A 24,929-nucleotide genomic window follows, 5' to 3' on the forward strand; every position below is an offset into this window, starting at 1 on the left:
GGCAAATTTGACATAATTTCACTGGGGGCAGTTTCAGGAACTGGGCCCGCATTGTAGCACAGGCTGTAGTATAACACCTTTCAAAATCTCAATGGTAAGGAGATATCTAAAGCTTGATCTGCCACACAGGAACACATGATACTGATTGCATGATAGCAAAATGTTTTTGTGTTTATGGCATTTAGGTGGTTACCTCTGTGCTGTGTCTAGGTCTTTACTCTTCTAGTTAATCAGCTCCCTTCCAGTTCTTAAAATAAACTTTGCACAAAGTCTCTGATTTTCTAAACTAAACATAAAAACTTCTTCCCGTACAAAGTTTGATCTGTCTTCAGCAGTCTCAGTATTGTCTCTTGACACACACACACCTGGAATTACAGCCAATCTGGACAATTTATGTTTCCTGAAGGGAAATGGCAACAAGTTAAGGTGTGTGGTGGGGGTGGGGGTCGGGATGGGGTGGGGTTGGGAGATGAAGCTAAGAAGATCACTGAAGCCAGATCATAAATTTTTAGTACATTATTGTGTACTAATCAGGTTTTCACCAAATTCTTGTTGACCACGTGGGCATTTTTCATTATCATAGTAGATCAGATTTAATAGATCATTGAAATAGAAAAATTCAGGTTGGCCTTATGTCGTTCTGCCATCATACAACACATATTTGTTGATATGGGCTGTACATGGTGCTGAGATAACAGCAGTAAAACAGTTCCATGCCATCTGGATTTTATGTACTAGTGGGAAGAAATATACAATGAATAAGCAAGGTATCTGGAGACTGAAGTTAGAGACAGAGGGGACACATGGTATGACGTCATAGTATACAAACAGGTAAATAGGTGGGCAGAGAAGGCTATTGTAATAATAACTGGATAAGGAGGGCCAGCTTGAAAATGCTTTCCATATTGGAGAAAAGCTCTAAGACTGGCTGATTTTAGGAATTGTCAGTTTGGGCTGACCTGAGAGCAGCAGGGAAGAATGTAGCATGAGATGAACTTGAAGAGGCAGATAGATACCAGGGTGGCGTTTAAATTTTTCTTGAAATGCAGTGCAAAGTCATGGATGAGGTTTACAGAGGGAAGCACATTGATCTTCTTTGAAATCACTTTGAGAGTTTTTTTCTGCAGTTCAGGGTGGTAGTGGTAGAGATCACTGGATGACTGACAGTATATTTTAGAGGAAAAGGATTTATTCTTAAGGAAGAATGAATACTGGCTCCTTTATATTTGGCGTGACCAATTGGGACAAAATAGCAGAATGTTGAAGACTAGGGGCAAAATTGTGGGGAGTAGAAATAAAGAATTTGGGTTTGGCCAACTGGGGATATCGCTCAGTTGGTAGAGTGCTTGCCTTGCATGCCCAAGGCCCTCAGTTCAATCCCTAGCATTGCACAAAAACAAAAGAAAAAGAATTTGGGTCTGGACTTGTTAAGTATGAACTGTATATTATATATCCAGTGTTGGAATACATTTTCTCAACATATTAATCTAAATATGCAAGTTATTCATTAGGCTTAGTTTCTAGAAGTGCAAACATTGAATCTGAAGGGCTTCTTCATTCTAATTTTTGATAGATGATGTTTGGGAAGGGATGTCAGTTCCTTTTTCAACTATCAACATATGAATATGCCTATCTGCTATTTTTTTTTCTGGTATCAGAGAGGGATTGAACTCAGAGGTACTCAACCACTAAGTCACATCTCCAGCCCCATTTTGTATTTTATTTAGACACAGGGTCTCACTGAGTAACCTAGTGCCTTGCTGTTGCTGAGGCTGGCTTTGAATTTTCGATCCTCCTGTCTCAGCCTCCCCAGGTGCTGGGATTACAGTCTTGCACCACTGCACCCACTTTAATTTTTTTTCTTGAAGTTTCTCCTTAACACAAATATTATCATGGTGGGTGTATACGTGTGTGTTTGTAGGTGTAGGTGTTGGTGTTTACACTATAGTAGATATAGAATTCAGGACTAAGATTACATTGCACATCTAAAAGAACCCAGATACTTAGAAATGGAAGGAATATTAAAAATAATAAATATCTTTTTTTTACAATGTAGAAATGTAGGACATATTTTAGGACTTTCATGAAAAAGTTACTTCATAGTGATTTTATGCCTGGTTAATACCAGATAAAACTAATTCTAGTACTTATGTTTTTTGTTTTTCTTTTTTCTCTCCAGTACTGTAGATGGAATCCAGAGGCTTGCACATACTAGACAAGCACTCTAATTATGTTTTGTTTAATATTTTTCAAATGTTTGTACTTATTACTATGGTAGGTTATTAGCTATATTGAATGAACTCAATATTTTCATGAATTTAAATAATTTAGTGTCTAAATTCAAGTATGATGGTCTACATTTTTTTAAAGCATCAAAACTTGTCTTCTCAAGTACAATAATACACTTTCGCAACAATGGGAAACTATAACCAAAAATCTGAATTATTTTTGTAACTGTAAGGAGAGTAGAGTAGAAAACTGGGTACTTAAGTGTGAAGAGGAAAACAAATGAATTGAAAGCTTCCTGTAAATGAATTAGAAGGAAGGGAATGTACAACCTTTTTAAGTAGCATAACAAAACATAATGACCTATAATATAAAAAAGAGCATACTATTAAGAAATAAATTTTTCATTTGAAATCATATATGTAGTTTAATTAGAAACAAACCCTGAGGAAATTAACATATGCTTGTGTGCATTTTTTTGTAGCTAATGTTTTTTTGAACTTGAGAGAAATAAAAGTCAGGGTTCGCTTTGGACAAGATGATCTCTATAAGAGGAGATTAAAGTAATGCACTGTAGTTAGAGGAAGAAAACAAAGTGTGAAATTTGATAAGCATGTATAATTTCTACAGGTGTGAAAATAACAAAAGGAGGTTAAGAGTTATCAAAAGGTAGAAAGGTGTATTTGAAAACAGCTTGAATGTTTTATTGTTTTGTAAAAAAATAAAGTGGGTTTGGGGGAAAGTTTTTTAAGGGAAGCTTTTATGGAGACATAAGGGCTAGAGATAATTGTCTAACTTTGAGTCGAGATGATAAAATTTATCAAAGGGAAGTTTTGGTTGTTATTGGATACAAAAAAGAGGAAGTATTAAAATTAAAAGGAACAAATATTTCTAGGGCTAACTTTTGTACATGTTACCCTGAAAATAAGTAGTGTCAAAACATTTTCACATGTCATATTTGATGCTTTTTAAAAAAAAATCTTTTTACTTCCAATGGGTATTGACATTCACTTTTAAAATAACAGTAGTATAATTTTTACATATTTAACATTTAATAAATAAATCTTTGTTACATAACATTTTTTTCATCGAAGTATACTTTAATTCCTTTTGGATCAGTGTTTTTATAATGCTAAGAAAAATAATCTTTTTGTCTCTTTGCGACTCAGGGAGGGAGGTCATTTTTCAATAGCAAGGAATTGGTGAAAAGTGATTACTAAACCCAACAAAGTGCTTCTTCTTGATCAATTTTTTTCCTAAGTTGTATTGTTTCTATTTTCCATCCCCTTCCCTTCTCTCCCTGCAAAATGTAAGCTTCAATGATAAAAGTTTCAATTTGTTACAGAAGTAAAATGCTAAATCTTTATAACTGGCATTTTTTGAGAGAGTTCTGTATAAAGGACTTTGGTTATGCTGAATAACTACTTCAAAAGTTGTGCTAGAAAAATTTTTATTCAAGTGAGACTCAGAATTGAACTTAATTTCTACATACTTTCTCTTTTGTCTTGTATTCTCAAAAGTTTTTTTCCTAATTTGTTTATATTTAAATACGGAATGCCTGCCCAGATTGGAGAAGACCTAGAGCAAAGAACCTTAGAATTTCTCAATCACTAATTCAATACAGCATGCTTTAATTTTGGTTGGTCTTGGAGTATTCTTCCCTCTTTTACTATTTCTTCCTTTATGGAAATCACTTTTATTTTTCTTATATTTCAATTGTATTATAATGAAAATGAATAAAGGTAAAAGGAGAAGTGATTTCTTAATAAAACAAATCATTCAAATTTAACTTTAATACATAAAATAAAAGGATTAAAGTAACTTTTTTAGAGATAGTTGATGTTCTGGATGCAGCTAACATGATTTTTCATAGAAGAGGATCTCCAGTCTTCCCCTAACTTCTTAGATGATCTGAATTATCCTAGATGATTTCTATACATGCTTAATGCTGCCTTTTGGAGATCCTGATTCAGTAAGTCTATAGTAAGACTCAGGACTTGATCTTAAAAAAAAAATACCCAGTTTATCTTAGTTCAGTGTGGGAAATACATTCCAATTTAGGTCTGAATATTTTATGACACTTTCAATTGTAGAACCAGAGAGAAAGGTTTCTTTTCATCTCAAGATTATTGCTTTATATCTTCCTTTAAAATAGGAGTTTCACAACCATCATGAAATACTAGGTCCTCTAACATTGCCAGTTTTGTTGAAATTCAAATGACCAAACTTCTGAAGGAGAAGAAGCCTGCAGAGAAAAATAAGTCTGACTTGTCATTGAGATGTTAATACAAACTCAGAACTACTTCTGCTCATAAACTATAATTTGCTGGCAGGTAGAGGTTTAAAAAATGCATGGCCTTCAACAAGAGAAAAAAGTCCCAGTGTTTCCCAAGCCATGATGTGCACAGTAATTTCTAGAGATATTAAATGTGTGTTAAAAATATGTTCCATGGTTGAAGAGTTTGGGAAATAAAGAAAGTTATTCAGGTGTCTTTGCTGCATCACTGTATAATGCAGTTTGCTATGTAGAGTTCAGAACTTACTGAGCAAGGGACTCTATTACAATGATTGCCCCGTGTCCTGCTTTCTATCCTTAATTGTTAACTTCCCTCTTCCAGGTGTTTCAGTGAACATGCTTTGGGAAAATCTGCTCTATGCTGTTTTAGGTCAAGTATGTGTTTGTTAAAGATGCCCTGTTGAATTTAGAATCTTCTTCACAGCCAGCATCTAGAACAGCATGTGAGGTAGAGGAGGTGTTCAAGAAATGTTTGTTGAGATGGGTGTGGTGGTGCATACCTCCCAGTGACTCGGGAGGCTGAGGCAGGAGGATCTCAGTGAGACCCTGTCTCTAAATAAAAATAAAAATAAAATACAAAAATGGTCTGGGATGTGGCCCAGTGGTCAAGTGCCCTTGAGTTCAATCTCTGGTAAACACCCCCCCTCCACCCCCCAAAAAAGAAAATGTTTGTTGAGTTATCAAATATAAAATAAATGAGTGGATCCCTTTGATAGAGACATATTAGGAGCTTAATGACTTGCTCTTCCACAGAGGACAAGAATATACTTTAATACAAATATATATTCTTGTATATAAGAATATACAAGAAGAATACAATGTCAGGGAAAGACAGTTTTGATAGCAGCCCACATTTTCTAAAACTTGGCCAAAGAATAATGAGACATTTCTTTGTTTTCTATCTCTGTCTGTTTTTCTGTCTCTCTCTCACCATTGAATTACAATTTGTGTTTAGTGATCAAAGAGGCAAGAATTAGTGGCTAAAAATGACCATTATATGTGAGATTTGGGATCTGAAAAATTTGCAATGTGTAAAAAACCCTAAAATTAGAAGCATATTTTGAAAGAGCAAAGCACTTTGATTTTCTGCTTTTGGTTTTTGTCATAATTACTTGCTAAAAAATTGATTTCTCTAAAAGTGCTTATAAGGTAATGCAAAAATGTGGGATTTTTGATGGCCCATAATTATCTCACATATAAACTTAAAACTTTCTGACAGAATATTTAAATAGGCCATAGGCATAGTTGTGTCAGTTAGAAAAAATGTATAGGAGAATGATGAAACATTTTTTTTCTTGTAGCTTCCTCAGAAAGATTGGTAAAAATGTGGTTTGTGGCAAAAAAATTAAAAAGGAAATTCTATTTTCTTAGTCATTGTTCTTAAAAAATGCACAAATTAGCCATTGCAAGTTTTAATGTATTTTTTCTATTTTATTTTAATGCTAGTATTACACAATATATTTAATGAAAATAAACAATATAGCACTTATATTAGGGTCAGGTAGAAATGAGTTTGTGTGTTAGAACTATGTGATCCTGCCTTATGGAAATTAGACATATGTTTTGTAAAGGACATGCCCATTGTCTGGAAAGTTCTCAGTACATTGTAGCAATGAATAATAATGATGATCCTGATAATTAAATTTTTTGTTTCCTTTTCAGTAACTATCAGTGGTAGTTTCAAAGTAATATAAATAAGCAAATCTTTCCATAGAGTATATTTGTTTTTTTGTAGGTGCCACTTGGTCTTGATGTATTTTCAAAGTCTAGCCAAACACTTTCAAAGTAAGCCAGGAGAAAGGATTTTAATTATATTTATTTCCAGGATTTTATTCTCATGAGATATGAAGCTATAAATATCTTTTTTAAATTTTATTTTTATTTTTTATTTTAATCATGATACATATCTTGTAAAATACTCAGAAGATAGCTGGGCTTGGTGGCGCATGCCTGTAATCCCAGCAGCTCAGGAGGCTGAGGCAGGATGATGGCTACTTTAAAGCCAGGCTCAGCTGTTTAGGGAGGCCCTAAGCAACTCAGTGACATCTGTCTCTAAATAAAATGCAAAAAGGGCTGGGGATGTGGCTCAGTGCTTAAGTGCCACTGAGTTCAATCTCTGGTACAAAAAAGAAAAAGAAAAAGAAAAAAAAAACTCAGAAAATAGAAAAACACAAACAAAAATATAGTAAGAAAGGGAATAAGTGTTTCTCAGATAATACAACCTGGATTACCCACTGTTAACACTGTTCCTTTTTAAAATGCATACATGTATACATGTATTTTCAATAATAGTCACAATGAAATTTAATTACATAATAATTAACAAACATGCATACCCTCACATCCATACAGTTTAATATTTATGCATATTCAAACATCTTTACATCACATTTACACATATATTTAAAATTTATTTTTAAGGAAGCAAAGAACATATGGAAATCTACTTTTTTGCTTCTAGTATGTTAGACATCATTTTGTATTAAGATGGAGATAAGGTTCTTCATGCTTTTATATTATTTCATTTTTAGATACTTTATTTAGTTGAATCTACTTTTTTTTAGTACATTATGTATTTGTGGTTAAAGATGTTCTATGGGTCATTGATGATAATTTGAATAATATTAAGAAGTAGAAAGAGAAAAAAATCTATACATTGTTATTCTTTTCTCAGGGAAAACTATTTGGGGATTAGGTTAATATAATATTTAGCAAATTGTTAGCATTTTTATTACTATATAGCATTTTGTTTTGCTTTTTAAGTATTCTTGAATATTTACATTTAACACTTTTTATTAATAGTGTGTGATAAACATGATACATACTTGATAAACATTTTATGTTTAAAGATTTTTTTTCTCCATTTTGTAATTGAACAGTATGCAGCCTTTTAGAGTTTGCCTTTTCTGTTCAGAATAATTCTCTGAATATTTATTGGGTTGCTGTGTTTATCAAGTGTTCATTCTTTCCTATTCTTGATTAGTGTTATAAGGCATGGATATTCCATGATTTGTCTCACCACTTGTTATCTGAACCGTTTCCAGATTTTAGTTATTACAAATAAAGCCATGGACATTTGTGTACAAACTTTTGTATGAAAATAGTTTTCATTTTTCTGGAATAGAAAACCAGAAGTAAAATTGCTGGGTTGTATGATAGTTATGTGCTTAGTTTTTTGGAAAATTGCCAAACTGATTTCCAGAATGTCTGTACCATTTTATGTTTCTCTCAGCAACATGTGTGAGTGGTCAGGTTTATCTGCATCCTTGCCGCCCTTTTTTGGTGTTGTCATTATTTTGTTTTTATTTTAGCTGTTTTGATAGGTGTATACTGAAATCTCTTGTGTTTTAATTTACATTTCCCTAGTGGCTAAGGATACTGAGCATTTTTTGCCTATGTGAATTTGCCATCTGGTGAAATGTCTGTTCATATTTTTTTCCATTTTCTAACCAGATTTTTCTTCTTCTTTTTTTTTCCTGTTTAGTTTTGAGTGTTATGTATGTATTCTAAGTACTATATCTTTGCAAATATTTTCATCAGTTTTATGGCCTGTCATTTAATTCCCATAAAAGGGTCTTTCACAGAGCAGAGTTTTAAATCTGAAGACATCCTCTTTATCTATTTTTCCTTTTATGGGTTATTCTTTGTTGTCAAGCCCAAGAGCCATTTGCCTAGCCCTAGATTCCAAAGATTATGTCCTACTGCTTTAAATTTTTTTTCCTAGTCTATGTTACATTTATGTTAATTCTATGAAACATTTTGAGCTAATTTGTATATAAGATGTGAGGTTTAGATCAAGTTTCATTTTTTTTTTTTTGCCTATAGGTGTCCCAATTGCTCCAGTACCATATTTAAAATATGAAATTCTTCCAATGTTGAATTGATTTTTAGTTTTATAAAAAATCAGTTGGGCCTATTTCTAAGAATCTATTTCTAGGATCTCTATGCTGTTCTGTTGATCTGTGTTCCACCAATATCATAGTCTTTATTGACGTGGCCATATAATAATTCTCAAAATGAATTTATTCTTCCAAATTTATTCATGTTTTTCAAAATTACTTCACTACTTAATTTTTTTTTATTTCCAGGAAAATTTTAAAATAATATTGAGTATATCATGTTTTATGCAAACTGGAAATTTTATTTCTTCCTTTAAATTCTGTATACCATTAATTTTATTTATTTTTTCTTCATTAAACACAATAGAACTTCCAGTATTATTTTGAATAAGGGTCGAAAAAGTGAACATTCTGACCTTGTTCTTTATCTTAGGGGGAAAAACTTTTAACTTTTGCTGCACTTCTTTTAATAAATCAATTTTATCAAGCTTATATAATTACACTCTATTATTTTTTTCCCAGAGAATTGTTAATCATAAATCATTGTTGAATTTTACAAATTCTTTGGCATCAATTGATATGATCACATGATTATTACTTTTTTATCTTCGGAGGTAATGGAGTACAATTTTTTTTTGTGTGTGTATGTGAAATTTTTGATTATTGAGACAGCCCTGCATTCCAGAATAAACCTCACTTTTCAATGGTTTATACTTCTGACATTAGTTCATTCTATTTGGTGATATTTTGTTAAGAATTTTTGTGGGCTGGGGATGTGGCTCAAGCGGTAGCACGCTCGCCTGGCATGCGTGCGGCCCGGGTTCAATCCTCAGCACCACATACCAACAAAGATGTTGTGTCCGCCGAGAACTAAAAAATAAATATTAAAAATTCTCCCCCCCTCTCTCTCTCTCCTCTCTCACTCTCTCTTTAAAAAAAAAAAAGAATTTTTGTATTTGCACTTGTAAATTACATTAGTATGTCTTTTTAGTCCTGTCATTATTTGATTTTTGTTTCAGGTAATTACTGGCTTCATATGATGAATTGAGAAGTGTCCCTTTATTTGGGAATAAATTATCTAGAATTAACTTTAATTATTCTGTATATGTTTGTTAGAATTCCCCAAGTGAAACTATTTGGGCCATCAATTTCAGTTTTGGAAATTTTTCAATTAAAATTTCAATCCCCTCTGCCCTAAATTTTCAATTTCCATAATGGTTATGGGGATATTCAAATATAGCTCTTCCTAGCATCCCCTTTTTTGGCTGTAGTGTCTATTGTGAATCCTTTGGTTTTTTTTTTTTTTCTCCTCCTGGTATTGATAATATTTGTCTACTCAGTTTTATTCTTTGTCAGTCTCTTGTTAGATGTACTCAATTTAATTCAGTTTTTCAAAGAACAAATTTAGTTTTCATTACTGTTTTCAATTCATTGATTTGCTATTTTTTTTTCTTCTACTTGTTTTAGGCTCCCCCTACACACACACACACACACTTTTTTTTTTTTTTCCTGAGACTTCTTTAGTTGGCTGATGTGGAAGCTTTGACTATCAATTTGAGAGTTTTCCTTTTTTCTAATGCACACATTTATTTTATTTTATTTTATTTTTTGTATTAGGGATGGAACCCAGGGGCACATTAACACTGAGCCCAACCCTCATCACTTTTTATTTTTTATTTTGTGACAGTATCTTGCTAAGTTGCTTAGGATGTCATAAGTTGCTGAGACTGGCTTTGAATTTGCTATCTCCTGCCTCAGCTTCCCAAGTCTCTGGGATTGCAAGTGTGCACAACTGCACTTGCCTTAATGTGTGCATTCTATTACTATGAATATTCCTCTAAGCATTGCTTTAGCTTTTTCCTATCATTGTGATGTATTACATTTTCATTTTCATTCTATTTAATGTACTTAATGCTGTATATTTCCTCTTTGGTTCATGGATTGTTTGAAAGTTTGTTGTTTAATAGTTTTCAAAATTTGGAGATTTTTCTGTCTTCTTTTAATTGGTATTTGTTGAAGTCAGAATGCATATTACCTAAGATATTAGTTCTTTTAATTTTAGTGAGGTTTACCTTATGGTCCACAGTATGGTTTATCTTGCTGTGTGTTCTCTAGGCACTACACAAGAAAGTATATTCTTTGTTTGGTGGAATATTTTATAAATGTCAATTAGATGCTTTTGGTAATTGAAGTTGTTAAGTCATCGTATATCCTTGCTAATTTTCTAAATAGTTGATCTATGAATTGTTTTTAGAGGTGTTGAAATAATTAATAAGTATAATAATTAATAAGTATAAATAATAATTAATTAGTATATATACTAATATAATATTAGATTATATATAATAAATATTATAATTATAACATCATTATTAATATCAATATTAATATTAACTAATTAATATTATTAACATTATTAATAATATAACAATTATTATAATATATAATAATATATGATATATTATATTATAGATATTAGTATATTAATATATTATATTGATATATAACATAATAATAAGTATATAATATAATAATTAATAAGTATAATTGTGGGTTTTGCTGTTTATCGTTTCATTTCATCTGTTTACTCTTCATGTTTTATAGCTCTTTTGTTGGTGAATATGTATTCAGGATTCGTATGTCTTCCTGGTAGATTGACTGTTTTCTCATTCAGTTTTTCTGTATGTCTGGTAAATTTCTTTGCTTTGAAGTCAGTTTTGTTCTAATATTAATATAGCTATTCTGAATTTATTTTGATTAATGTTTGAATAACATTTGGATAAATTTGAACCTACCCACATCATCTTGAAGTGAAATTCTTGGAGATAGCACCTGTTTGGGTTATTTTTTTCTGCTACCCTGCCAAAGTCTGCCTTTCAATTATATTCAGACCAGTTAGGTGCAATATAAGTATTAACATTTAAGTCTACACTTTTATATTTCACTTTGTAAACACAAAGTGTTTGGTTCTCTCTCTTCTTTATTTCTCTATTTTATGCTTCCTGCCTTCCTGTGGGATACTTGAACAATTTTTAGAATTCGATTTTGTTTATCTATGTTTTAAGTACCTTTCTTTGTTTAGCTTCTTGAGTGTTTGCTCTAGGTATGGATTCTATGTACATAAGTTATCATAGCCTTACTTGATATTATTCAGCTCAGGACCTTATTTAAAACTTCTGCAATAGCTGTGCTCCCTGATGGCTTGGAGGTGGAGGTGGGTGAGCCCAGATTACAAAGAAGTCAAAGTTCTACTGTTAGCCTCAAGTAGTACCCAAGATGGAAACAGCCTCCTTGTTGTTGTCGAGTAGTAGTGGCAGTTCTGGATCTCCCCCAGAACATCAATGATTCCATTCTGTCGGAGAGGGAGATGAGTGACTCCCTATACTTGTCCTCATGATGTCTTTGACCCCCCGAAGGAGACATATGGCCTAATTCCCACTGGGCTCTTCTGAAAGTCCTGGCTTCACTAGCCTTCTTCTTACATCACCTAATCAGAAAGGGAAAGGAATGCCTTATTGATACAGGAAGAAGGAAATGCAGGCTACTGCTGAAGACTCACTGGCCAGGGTGGGGCTTATTACCTCTCAGTGGAGATCAAACCCTATATCTGTTCTCAGCTTTCTGGCACCAGCCTGGAGGGGTGATCTGGGCACCTTGTTGTAGCTTCTTTTTGTGTATTGCCGGTGTGGGTGTGCATGCAACTATAGCTTTTTTGCTGTGGTATTTGACTAGAGTGGTTATTGTCCAGAGATTTCTTCCATGGCAGACTATGTCTTTCCTTATCTTTTGTTAGAATAATCAGGTATTTTTGTGGCCTTTTTTTTTTTTCCCTGTCTTCACCTTTTGACATTTAGCTCCAACAGTGGCATACATAAGGCAAAAATAAAACCTCAGGAACTCACTATAGTGTTGTTTCTTGAGTAACCAATTATCACATGCTGGTCTGTCTTCTCTTCAGCTTCAGTCACATATAAACACACACACAAACACACACACATGCACACACATATACCAACACAAGTGCATATTGCTCTGGACTTTTAGTTATACGTAGAGTAGGAATAAAGAAAAACACGGGGCTGGGGATGTGGCTCAAGCGGTAGCACGCTCGCCTGGCATGCGTGCGGCCCGGGTTCGATCCTCAGCCCCACATACCAACAAAGATGTTGTGTCCACCGAGAACTAAAAAATAAATATTAAAAATTCTCTCTCTCTCTCTCTCTCTCTCTCTCTCTCTCTCCCCCCCTCTCTCACTCTCTCTTAAAAAAAATTCACATCTATGCCCTCTTCTCAGAGAAATCCTCTCTGTCTTCTATTTATCATTGCATTGCTAGCATTCTGCATAATTTTGGGGAAAATATCATCACTCAGAATATACTTGTTGAGTGGCTAAGTGAGGGACATTTGACCTATAGTCTAGATAGATTTGGTTATGTGTTAGTAACAAATAACACCAAGATCTCAAGAGCTTACAGAAGTCTTGTGGGTCTTGTATTAACTGTGTTTTTTACAAGTCAGCCACAGCTAATCTCTAAGCCATCTTCTGAAGATTCAGGTAAATTGAGCAGCCACTATTTACATACTGCAGGTTGTGGGGGAAAAAAGATGACTAAACAGTTTCAGGTTGTCGAAGCAATTGTCCTGGATTGAAGTACTTTCCTGGCACTCACCTGTCAGTGGGTAAAGCAACTCATATTTTAAATGCTAGCTAGGTGAAGGAATCCTAATGCCAGTGGGGCAGCGGAGTCTAATCTTTTTCCTAGACGAACAGAAAACAACTTTTGGATAATAATGCAGCCTATCACATAATAAAATTTTAAGGGTGAATAATATGATGTTTAGGTTTATTGCAAAATTACATACCAACAAGTAAGAAATGAAATTGGGGCAAAAGATTTAAAAAAAGATGCATCATGGATTGATAGTTGTTGAAGTTGATGGTTGGCTTCAAGGGAGTTCATTATACTCTTCTCCATTGTATTTGTTTCAGTCTTTATACAGTAAAAAAACAAAAATTAGTACATATGGAGACTGAGGAGTAAAACAAAGAATTTTATGAGAAAATTGATAATATCTGAACAATTATATTGTAGTCTAAGAGATCAGAAAAAATTTCTGTAAAGTGCAAGGTAGTAAATATTTTTGTTTTACAATGATACGGTCTCATTGCAATTTACTGTTTTGTTTTATAGTATGAAAGCAGACATAGCAACCCAGAAATAAATGGGCACAGTTGTGTTTCAATTAATTCTTATTTACAAAAGATTCAGTGAGCTGGAATAGATCCATGGGTCATAGTTTGCATTCTCTGGTCTAAGTGCCTGCTGTTTTTTGGAGCTGTGCAGTGCTACTTTCCTATGTTAGAAAACAAATATAGTGTCTCTGGAGTATGCCATCTGCCTAAAATTTAAACTACCTTTATGAAACAATGAGTTCAGTGGGACCAGAAAGTAGATTGGTCTTGTTCATTGCTATATTTCCCATGCATTGGGATGGTATATAAAGTAGGTGCTAAATAAATATATTGAAATGAATATATTAGAGGTCCAAAAAATACTTAGATACCCTTTAGATAAAAACTGTGAACTTTTCATTGCTAGAGAAAATCATAATTTTTTTCTTTCTTTTTTTCTTTCTTTCTTTATTTAGTTAGTTAGTTATTGGCGGACACAACATCTTTGTTTGTATGTGGTGCTGAGGAACGAACCCGGGCCGCACGCATGCCAGGCGAGTGCGCTACAGCTTCAGCCACATCCCCAGCCCCCCCCAAAAAATCATAATTTCTCTTGAAACCTTTTGCTTCCACCTTGACTAGACTGGAAGAAAGAGTTAGTTATCACTTTGTTTATTTTCTATCTAATATAGTATGTATAGCTATAAATGGAATAAAGTAATTATCAATATTTGGTCACTCTAAAAGAAATTGTAGTTGATATTTTAAAAGATGACAGTTATGTATTGCTAAAAAATGGAATGTGTTTTCAGATTTTGACAACTTTCATGAATGCATCAGTAAATTTTCACAGGAAAGCTACATAGTTCAAGAAGTTTATTGAACAAATTGATGAGATAATAATGGTGATTGGACATAAAACTCTTTGATTTTATTCTCTTCATCCTTGTTTCTTTATCTCATGTAGCAAAACAATGGACATTTTTAGCATTTTCCCATTGTATGCTACCACTTTCTTTATTCTAGATTGGATTTGGTGTACACCTCAACTACTGTCTTTCAAGTATCTTTAACCCACTTTTCTCCTAGCTATATTCCTTTAGCAATACACATTAAAAAGAAAACAAACATCCTTTTTGACTTTTTTTATTTACAATTAGCATTCTGTTTCCTTCTGGTAGTTGAAAGAAGAAGAAAAACCAGAGTCACTGTTTTGTAGAAATTGTGAATTCAAGGTGTTATGAGTATTCCCCCAGTTAACAGCTTCATCATTCTTCTCTGGGTCTTTTTTTTTTTTTTAACCATCTTTGGCTACATTTGAGGAGAGCACATGGAGATCATCCGCCTTGAATGCCAAGGAGGAGTCCTTTCAGACTGTTTCCTGCCTGTACAGTCATAATTTCTCTTAGATGTTGGGGGTAATTTTGGCACTACAATTTTTAAAGAAAACATTTCTTACTTAACTGATTTCTAATATCAATTCCACACTTACTTGGTTGGTTTTTAAATCATATTCCTTTTAGATTTAGCATATGCTTAACTTTTTTGTGGGAAGGGAAGATGGTGGTACTAGAGATTGAATCCAGGGGCAATACCACTTTGCCACTGAGGTGCATTCCCAGTTCTTTTAATTTTTTATTTTGAGACAGGTTCTTGCTAAGTTTTTTAGAGCTTGCTAAGTTCTGAGACTGGCCTCAAACTTATAATCCTCCTGCCTTGACCTCCTGAGTCACTGGTATCTCAGGTGTGTGCTGTTGTGCCCAGATATTTCACCTTTCTTATCTTTCCGAACATCATGTCTTTCTCTAGAGTTTAATAATCCTGTCAGTCTCACTGAAATCATAATTTTACTTTGACCCATATTTTCCAATTAAAATTATTTGTTTCACTTTAATCCTTTCAAGTAATGAATAGGACCATCTTTGATCTTTTATAGGATCAAGATGAGAGAAGCAATTGGCCTTCCCTTCTCCTAAGTCTTAGTCTTTCTATTTCCTTTCATTTTTACCTAGAATATTTGGCAAAGATCCAATGTCTACCACAAATTTTGTTGTTGCTTGTTATTTGTTTATAGGATCCAGTCAGAAAAGAAATGTACCACATTTGTGTAGAATGTTAAAATATATAGCTCGTAAAAGGGTTCTAGCACACCAGATTTCACCATTTTCCAGTATATTATCCCACATATTATGGAGAACAGGTATTTGTTAATTTAAGGGATGGAGGAAAGAAGAAATAAAGGAGTGTTTCAAAAACGTAAGGAACAAAGTTAAATCACATATTTATTGAAAGAAGTCTAAAGATACTTAATATTACTAAAATGCTTGTAGAGTCACTAGGAATAATATGTGGAGGATTTTTATATTGAATAAGTAGGAAAATTATCTATATCAACACCACTTTATTTTTGTAGATGATATTTCCTATCATTTCAATGTTATTATCAATCTAGTCAGGTTTCCAGGTTGAATTCAAACAATACATCTGTAACAGAAGTATTTAGAGGTTTTTTTTTGATGTTTTATGGACTTGGTGTTACTAAAATATTATGTAACAATATGATTGGACATTTCTAAATTTTTGTTTTATGGGTGTAGTTTAAGTGCTATAATATTGTGATCTGAAACACCATAAAATACTATTGCTATTGTTTTTGCTAAATGCACCAATATCGAGGATATATTTTTATGTGATAAATCTCTGGTTCAAAATGAAGTTTATTCTCTAGATCTATTGTATCACTTCAATTTCATTAGTACATTGTTTAGTTTATGATTTCTACATATTTGTTTTCAGTTTGATCTGTTGTATTCTGACAATTTCAATTTTATTTTGCATTTCTGTATAATTTTAAAAAATGTTACTGTAGTATTTAGATCATATAAATTCTGAAATTTTCAGGCTTTAATTTATATATTATAAACTACCACTGCCACTATACAAACTTAGTTTTTTGGGGGTATAGGAGTCATAGTTTGTTCATCTTTCCAGTAACTGAAAATAGCTGTGGCTCATATTAGCTATTCTGTAAATGTTTAATAATTAGAATTAGCACCCAGGGCTTTTTTTACTATGAAATCCAATTTAATCTTATATTTCCATAGTAACCCTTCCTTTTCAAAAATTAATTTAAGACCTATAGTATGGACCTTGTAATGGATATTCTTCTTTTGCTCATTCAGAGCCTGGAGAGAGAGAAACTAAATGACCACACTATGCGTTAGAGGCAAAGTTGGTCCAATTATTAAAATATAAATATAATAATTCTAAGTCCTATGAACAAAAAGCTGATCTGAATCTACATAATGGAGTTTCACAACCCTCTGTAAGATTCCCAAGTCTAAGTCAGTCCATGGACTCAGAATTCATTATTCATGGGAAAACAGATCTTTTTGGAGGACTTTACAACAGGGCCAGGAGTATGTAATATGTCTGTTCTAAATCCGTCTTGGATGGGCTTGAAGCCTTTCAGCAGAATGTTGACAGGGAAGGGAAGTACTGATCCATCAGCTGGCAGAATTTGTGAACTAAGAGCTGTTATAGTTAGAAGGGCTAAGTACCAGTTCCCAAATAAGATGTTAAGCCTGAAGTAGTAGCTTATCCTTAAGGGAATTAAAGAGTTTTGTGACACCATCAAAGATCTGAAACAGTGGTAGAGTGCTTGCCTAGCATGTGCAAGACGCCGGGTTCAATCCTCAGCACCACATAAAAACAAACAAACAAACAAATAAATAAATAAAATGAAGGTTTTTAAAAAAAAAGATCTGAAAGACTTAGAAGTAGTGAGTCCTAACAATATTTCTCCTTTTTTTCTACACAATTTTCTAGTGCAAATGAAAGATAAAGTAATGGAGCATGACGTAGATCATTGTCAACATAGTCTGGTGGTGACACTAACCACAGTTAGTGCTATCTCTGAAGGAAACCAAAACAGTTTTAGATACTTAATATGTAGCTATTTACATTATAGATGTTTTCTTTGACTACTGCAAAGAATATTAGGGTGGCCCAGTTTCACTCAAAGAGTTAGATTATATTATTATTAACTTATCTCAGTACTATAAGAATCATCTTAATCTCTATCTGGAGAAGTGGTTCTCAACTGGGGCAATTTTCCATGTCAGGAAACATTTTTGATTATTATAGCTGAGAAGGAGGATGCTTCTGGCATCTAGTAGGAAGAGACCAGAGACATTCATAAACCCCATACCACAGGAGAATTCTCCACCACCAAGAATGAGGTGGTCTCAAATGGCAGTAGTGCTAAGGCTATAACTATGGTCTAGAGGTACCATGATCATTTTATCACTCCACAGAACACCATGCTGGGTTTTACATTGATGGAATGAAGCTTGTTAGATATGAAGAATTGAAAAGTATTTTAGGTGCCTTAGAAAAACATATGCATGCCAGAGGAAAGGAGATAAACCACAAATCCTTTATAGAGGCCTACCACAGCAGGTAAATTTCTAGTAGTTTGGCAGCCTGGGCCATGTCATATTACCTGTTTTGCTTCTTGCACATAAGGAAACAGTACTTGGTTCATCTTTTGGAGTATTGGAGGCATCTATGACCTCGTTTGTGCACATACATCTGCCCATTTACTAGATAATGCATGAGGCTGCCAAAGTTTAGTTGAAGTGAAGCAAAAGCAAGTTCTGCACCAGGTACAGGCAGTGTTTACAGCAGAGAGGATGTAGGAAGCTTCTGGAGATCTCCACAGGGAAATCATAGGGATATCAAGTTTTTATAGTAAGACTATAGTGTCTCCTGCCTACAACTGTTCTTCATTTGAAAAGCACATCTTGAATTCTGCCTAGATACTAGTAGGTCAGACTTAAATTTGCTTACCTTCACCATGTGACCTGTACTTCCCATTATGAAGTATGTGCTTTTTGTCAAAAAAGCATAAAATTAGATGCATGAAGTAGCATTCATTGTTAAATGAAATGACAGAAGTAGTTATGGAAATCATAAGCATCTATGTGAGCAAGCAGCTCACATAAAACTATCCTATTTGCTTTTAGTGTCTTGCATTTCCCATTCGAAAATGGAGAAAGGTCATCATTACAGAAATTAACCAAGCCTTACTCCGAAAACTTAGATGTCCTCACTGTAAGGACCTCACAGAGATTTCCCCATGATTGGCAGGCAGAGGAGGAAGCGTAGCTTGCTTTACAGAGTTTGCAAGCTTCCTGGCACCCAATACTAGTAGCTGTGAATAACAGCCCAGTCATGTTTTACAAGGCAATGATAAACACAAATTCACTTAGATAAAGGGAAAGAAGGCCCTACCTTTAAGATTATTTTAGCAATTGACAAATAACTGAAAACTATAACTTAAAAAATCTGGCTTTCACATAGTGACTGCTACTGCTCACCAAGCAGTGCTTACAAGCTCTCTTGGGCACCAAAAGTACCCATAAATTTCATACTAACTTCAGAAGATTTCTCTGTCTTTGTAAAACCCCCAATCTTTCCTTTCTTCCTTGGACATACCAGAGGCTACCCTGGCCTGTGCATGTGTGTCATGCAAGAAAAAGGAAGGGGTGTGTGTATGTGCTTGATATTTACTTAAATAACTTGAGATGGATATTAAAAACATTTCCATAATAATTTCTATCAAGATGAAATGACAAACATTTTTGAGATAATTATTAACAGTCAATCTGCTTATCTAAAATACAGAACCTTAGGCTAACTGGATATTAAAAGAACAACAAAAAATGCTGAAAAGAAAAGGTAAGAAATACAATACCGTCTATTCAAACTCTTAGGTCGTGGATTCATTCATCCGTACTCATTGATTGTTTCGATGCACGCTATACCCCTTATTAGTTTCTAGGAGGGAGCACACAAACTACTCATTCACCATTGTCAACTCTGAAATCATTTAGAAGTCCTTCTAATGTGTGACATACTGTGTACTGCTGATATTATCTGCAAAGTATCTCAAGCCCCAGTGCCTATGGTTTGGAGTCTCTTCAAAGTCTTGCCTATGCTGTATCTTGGGGATGACTCATTAGGTCATATTTCCTGGGTACCCAGTTATGAAAAATTAATTTACATTCATATTTTTAGATTTTACTATCATTTCCTCAATCCTATATTTGCATATTTTGTTCCACAGCTTTAGTTCTCTTTCTCAGATACTTCAATTATATGTATACATGATCCCCATTGGCTAGCTTATGTGTTAATTTTTTTAATCACTTTTTTATTTATTTTTCTCATTTCTATTCAGTATGTCCATTGCTCTATTTTTTTAGTCTCTTTACATTGGATCTCTTTACATTGTATCTTCATTTCTATGGAGTTTTATTTTTTTTTTCTTTTAGATTTCCTGCCAATGCATATTTCATCTTTTTTTAAAAATTTTGTTTCTGCTTTGCTTTCTTCTTTCACATAAACAATTGTTTCAGTATGAAATTTATATTTAAAAAATTTCCTCTGCTTCATGAAAATATTTTTGGGCTAATGCCCTAACATTAATTTAATTTAGTTTTAATTCTTCTATTTATTTTTCTTCTCAGATGTTTCTTTCCAATGAATTGGTCATTACATTTATAAAGTTTTGAAATGGCTGACAGAAACTAGAAAGACATTTCTTTTGGCCTAATGTTAATTTAATGTAATTATGCTGCTGGTTTTTCTTATAACATCTTTCTAAGAGGCTGCAGTAGCTGTTTTTTGAAAATTATTTCATTGACTCAGTTCCTGTTAGGCCCCCAGAGATGGTGAGTAATCAGGCTGTCATCCCAGGCAGGTGGGCTGTGCTGGTAAAGGCTACCTGCTTTTCAATTCCCACAAAGAGGGCAGAGCTGCCTGTGAGAGTCTTTGTGTAAACTCCTCCCACTCACCCTACTTAATGAATCAAAACTGCTTTGCTGCTCCCTGGCTCATTTCCTATTACAGACAAAGGATATGAATTTGGACTTGGGAGTATTGCTGATCCTCACCTGCAGGAAGAACATTTTCCTTTCTGCTGTTTTAGATGCCACCAGCCATCTTTGTCCTGTGGAAGAAGGACCTTTCCCTGAGCCCAGTGCTCAGAGGGCCCCACACTTTGCAAACATTGACATTCAAAGATCTTTTATTTTTCAAATTTTATAAGAAAGGTTTGAAAGACTGTTTTATAAGAAAGGTTTGAAAAAGGCTTTAAGGGAGATGCAGAAATGAGCTGAGCTCCCCAGGTAGGAAGGTGCTCTTGTGACTAGGGGAGGGAGGGTGACCAAATATAACAATCCAGCAGGTTTTTCTACCCTGTAGGGCCTTGTCTGGGAAATAGAGAGTGGGGACAGGGGATGAAAATTACACTTTCCTGGAAGAGAGAAAGTGAGGCTGCAGGAAAGTTTGCCAGCTCAATCTGCCTGATGCAGGTAATTAAAGAGAGTGGGTTCTCTGTAAAACCTTGCCTCTTCAATCCAACCTGGGAGACCCAGGCAGCTCCTAGAAATTCTCTCAGAAAAGGGACTGGGGGAATGGAATTCCACTGCCCTGACGCAGCATCCATCCTTCCCTACCCCTGGCTACAGGATGGGCCAAAGGGAAAGAGATTTCTTCAGCTTCCAGGTGTCTAGGGCAAATGCTTGGGAACAAGGCTGTGGGTCTCTGGGTCTGGGTGGGATTAAGGGTTGGGCTGAGCTTGATATTTAACTTATAAATATTCTGACATATGGTATGTGGATTTTTGTTCTTTTGCTGCAGACTCTGCAAATATTATAGGCAGGACCTGCTACTGGATTCTCTATTAGGTGAAATTCTAATCTGTGATTTTAATGGCAACCCTATTCGGAATTCAAAAACAACATAGGGGCTCCACCTTGTGGTGTGTTGTCAAATAACATGCCTCTTTTTTGTTGTTTCAATTTAGATTTTTAAAAATTTACATAGTACTTTACATAAGTATGGGGGACAGTGTTATAATTCACATGCAGACAGTGTGTCATGATAAAGTCAGTAAATTAGTATTTCTACGTTCTGTTAGCCATTTCAAAACTTTGCGATTAGTATTTCTATGTTCTTCCACATTTGTCATTTCTTTTTATTTGAAGCCTTTAAACTCGTTTCTTGAGGGTCTTTATAACCTTTATAGTAGGTTGTTGTTGTAAACTAATATAATCTCCCTACTGTAATGGAAAGCTTAGTTCTTGTTCCTGATGTCAATCCAATGAGAATACAGCTTTGAGAAAAAGGAAAATGAAGTTTATTGCTGTGGTATCAAAGGAGAAACACAAGGGAACACCTGTCGAAGAGGCTGTGATTCTTCTGCAGGAACTGAGGTGATTCAAAGGCTACATTCCAAGTGTTCTCTATTGGAGTTGTGATTGACTTGTTAATTTGGGCCATAGTCATTTCTGAGATCTTCTGGTTCCATCCTCAAAGTCTGGTTTACTTTGTTCCTTTGGTGGGTGTGTAGTCAAGGACAGATAAATCTGCCTAGGATGGGGAAGACAGGGAATCCTATTTCCCTGGAGGTTAGGGAGGAAGAGAGATTAAAGAGGAGCAGAGAGAGAAAAAAAGAGAAAGAAACATGCCCATGTAAAAAAATAAGTTGCAGTGGAAGAGCAGTAAAGGCTATATTCAAAACATAAAGTGGTCCTTCGTTATACTACTGCGCTGTGAAACACCAGAATTTATTCTTCTATCTAACTGTATTTCGGTAGCCATTATCCAATTCCTCCCTATTAAGCAATGTTGAGTGTTTTCAAAACTGATTTTCCATTGAAAGTCAAAATCATAGGTTCAAATAATTTCCTCAACAGTATACACAGAGTTGTTGAATCCGTTTTATAAAATGATATTATAACAGTCCAATTTAATAAATTATTTTGTATTTGCTTCTGAAGTTCTTCAGGTCCACATTCATCTCTGAATGGAGGATTCCTTGGTAGATTGACTGTACTCTAGCAATATTTTTTTTCAAACAAGATTTATTCTATGAGGTTTAAGATGTGTTTAAACACTTGTTTTTGTCTTTATATCTGAAAGAGTTTGAGTATAAAGTTTGTGCATCATGTTATCTTTCATTTAATACATTTTTGGCATTCCTTCGTTCTTTTGTTGGATTAAGTACACACTTACTGGGTTTTAATTTGTTTTGATATAGTGGCACTTTACCACTGAGCCACATACCCAGTCCTTTTTATTTTGTGACAGGTCTCACTGAGTTCTTGAGGCTAGCCTGAGGCTAACCTCAGCCTTCCAAATTTCTGGGATTTTTAGGCATACACCATCATGCCTGCCAAACATACTGATTTTTATCTCCCTCTGCATAAATAACTTTACCTTTGTGTCTTGTTTTTCAAAATGCTATTTCTTTACCTTCTAAAATCCAGTGAATTTGCAAGGGAATATCTTGGTTTCAAAAATCCTGCATCACATTTCACTCAGACATTCTATGTCTTTTTAAATTATAGATTAGTCTTCATTTATTTCAGGGAAGTTTCCTTATTTTACCTTGGAGTGTGTGTGTGTGTGTGTGTGTGTGTGTGTGTGTGTGTATATATATATATATATATATATATATATATATATATATATATATATATAATATTTATTTCTAGATGATTAGGTATTTCTTTGTATTTTTTGAATCCTTATATATAATATTCTCTCACATTTATAAATTGTGGTATTTTAATTTTTCTTTAATATTCTTCATGTTTGCATCTTCTCTCCTTATAATTCTCTTAATCTTTATTTCCTTTTGATCATTCCAGTGTGATCCTCATTTCTGATAGTTTTGTTGTTTTATTTTCATGTCTTTTCTGAATTTTATCAGCCCATATATATTCTTTCCATATCAGCATGCTTCCATGAATTTATAAGCTCTGTTTGAATTCTCAACATTAAGAGGTGATTTTCAGTATTATTTTTTAAGTATCATAATGTGATTTTATTTATTTTATTTTTATTTTTTTAAAAATTATTTATTATTTTAAATTGTTATACATGAGAGCAGAATACATGTTGATTCATAGTACACAAATGGAGCACAATTTTTCTTTTCTCTGGTTGTATACAAACTAGACTTAATATATGTACCTAGAGTAATGATGTCCATTTCATTCCACCATCTTTCCTACCCCATCTCCCCTCCCTTTCCTTTCCTACCCTTTGCACTATCCAAAGTTCCTCCATTCCTCCCATGTTCTCTCTCCCTACCCCCTTATGGATCAGCATCCATTTATCAGAGAAAACATTCAGTCTTTTTTTTTTTTTTTTGAATTGGCTTATTTCACTTAGCATGATATTCTCTAGTTCCATTCATTTACCTGCAGATGCCATGATTTTATTCTCTTTTAATGATGAGTTGTATTTCATTGTGTATATATGCCACAGTTTCTTTATCAATTCATATACTGAAGGGCATCTATGTTGGTTCCATGATTTAGCTATTATAAATTGTGCTGCTATAAACATTGATGTGGCTGCATCACTGTAGTATGATGTTTTAAAATCCTTTGGGTATAAACCGACATGTGGGATACTGGGTCAAAGAAACAAATAACCAAAAAACAAATAACCCAGTCAATAAATGGGCTAAGGAACTGAACAGACACTTCTCAGAAGAAGATACATGATCAGGCAACAAATATATGAAAAAATGTTCAACATCTCTAACAATTAGAGAAATGGAAATCAAAACTACTCATAATTTCATCTTGCTCCAGTCAAAATATCAGTTATTAAGAATACAAGCAACAATAAATGTTGGTGAGGATGTTGGATAAAAGGCACACTTGTACATTTCTGGTAGGACTTCAAATTGGCGCAACCAGTCTGGAAAGCAGTATGGAGGTTCGTGATGTGATAATTTAGAAACTACATTCTCATGATATTTTATGGAGAATTCTGTCATACAATTTGCTTTTCTTTTTTGGTTGTTATTTATCTTTCAATGAGGTTAATTATTCACTAACCAGCTCTTTGTAAGATGTTTGCAGTAGGTTTCATTACTTAACAGAAACTTTCATTTGGGGCTGTAAAATGGGTTGCAGCCAGCAAAGAGACTGATGCCATCCAACTTTAGAAAGTCAAAATATAATCAAAGTGAAGTGATTGAAAAAAAAAAGTAAGGACTATGTTAAGCAAAAATCATTTGTAAGCTAGATATTTACTTGATAAATTTCTGTAGATTCACTTTTTTTTTTTTTTTAACTAAAGACACTTGCTCAACAACAAGGAATAGCACCAGTTGTACCTCATCCAACTCTTCGCTTTCTAACTACTTGTATGTCTTCATCTTGGGGCAACTGTTGCTGGGGACTGGAGGAACCCCTCTCTACACCCTGGGAACAGCCTTTATTGATGATTCTGTGCCCACTCACAAGTCTTCTCTCTACATAGGTAAGTTTAACCTCTAATATAATCATCCCAGGATCATTTTGTC

General features: G+C 33.9%; 1 protein-coding gene across 1 annotated transcript in view; it reads left to right on the forward strand.

The window, feature by feature from the left end:
- Positions 1 to 24,929, forward strand: part of LOC308652000 (solute carrier organic anion transporter family member 4C1-like) — a gene marked incomplete at both ends in the record, with an annotated part of 46,736 nt that overhangs the window by 4,414 nt on the left and 17,393 nt on the right. Inside the window, 1 exon segment of the mRNA XM_081299660.1 lies at positions 24,704 to 24,886. Within this exon segment, the coding sequence (XP_081155786.1) occupies positions 24,704 to 24,886 (183 nt within the window).

This window comes from Spermophilus citellus, assembly GCF_964194105.1.
Source record: "Spermophilus citellus genome assembly, chromosome: 1".
NCBI lineage: Eukaryota > Metazoa > Chordata > Mammalia > Rodentia > Sciuridae > Spermophilus > Spermophilus citellus.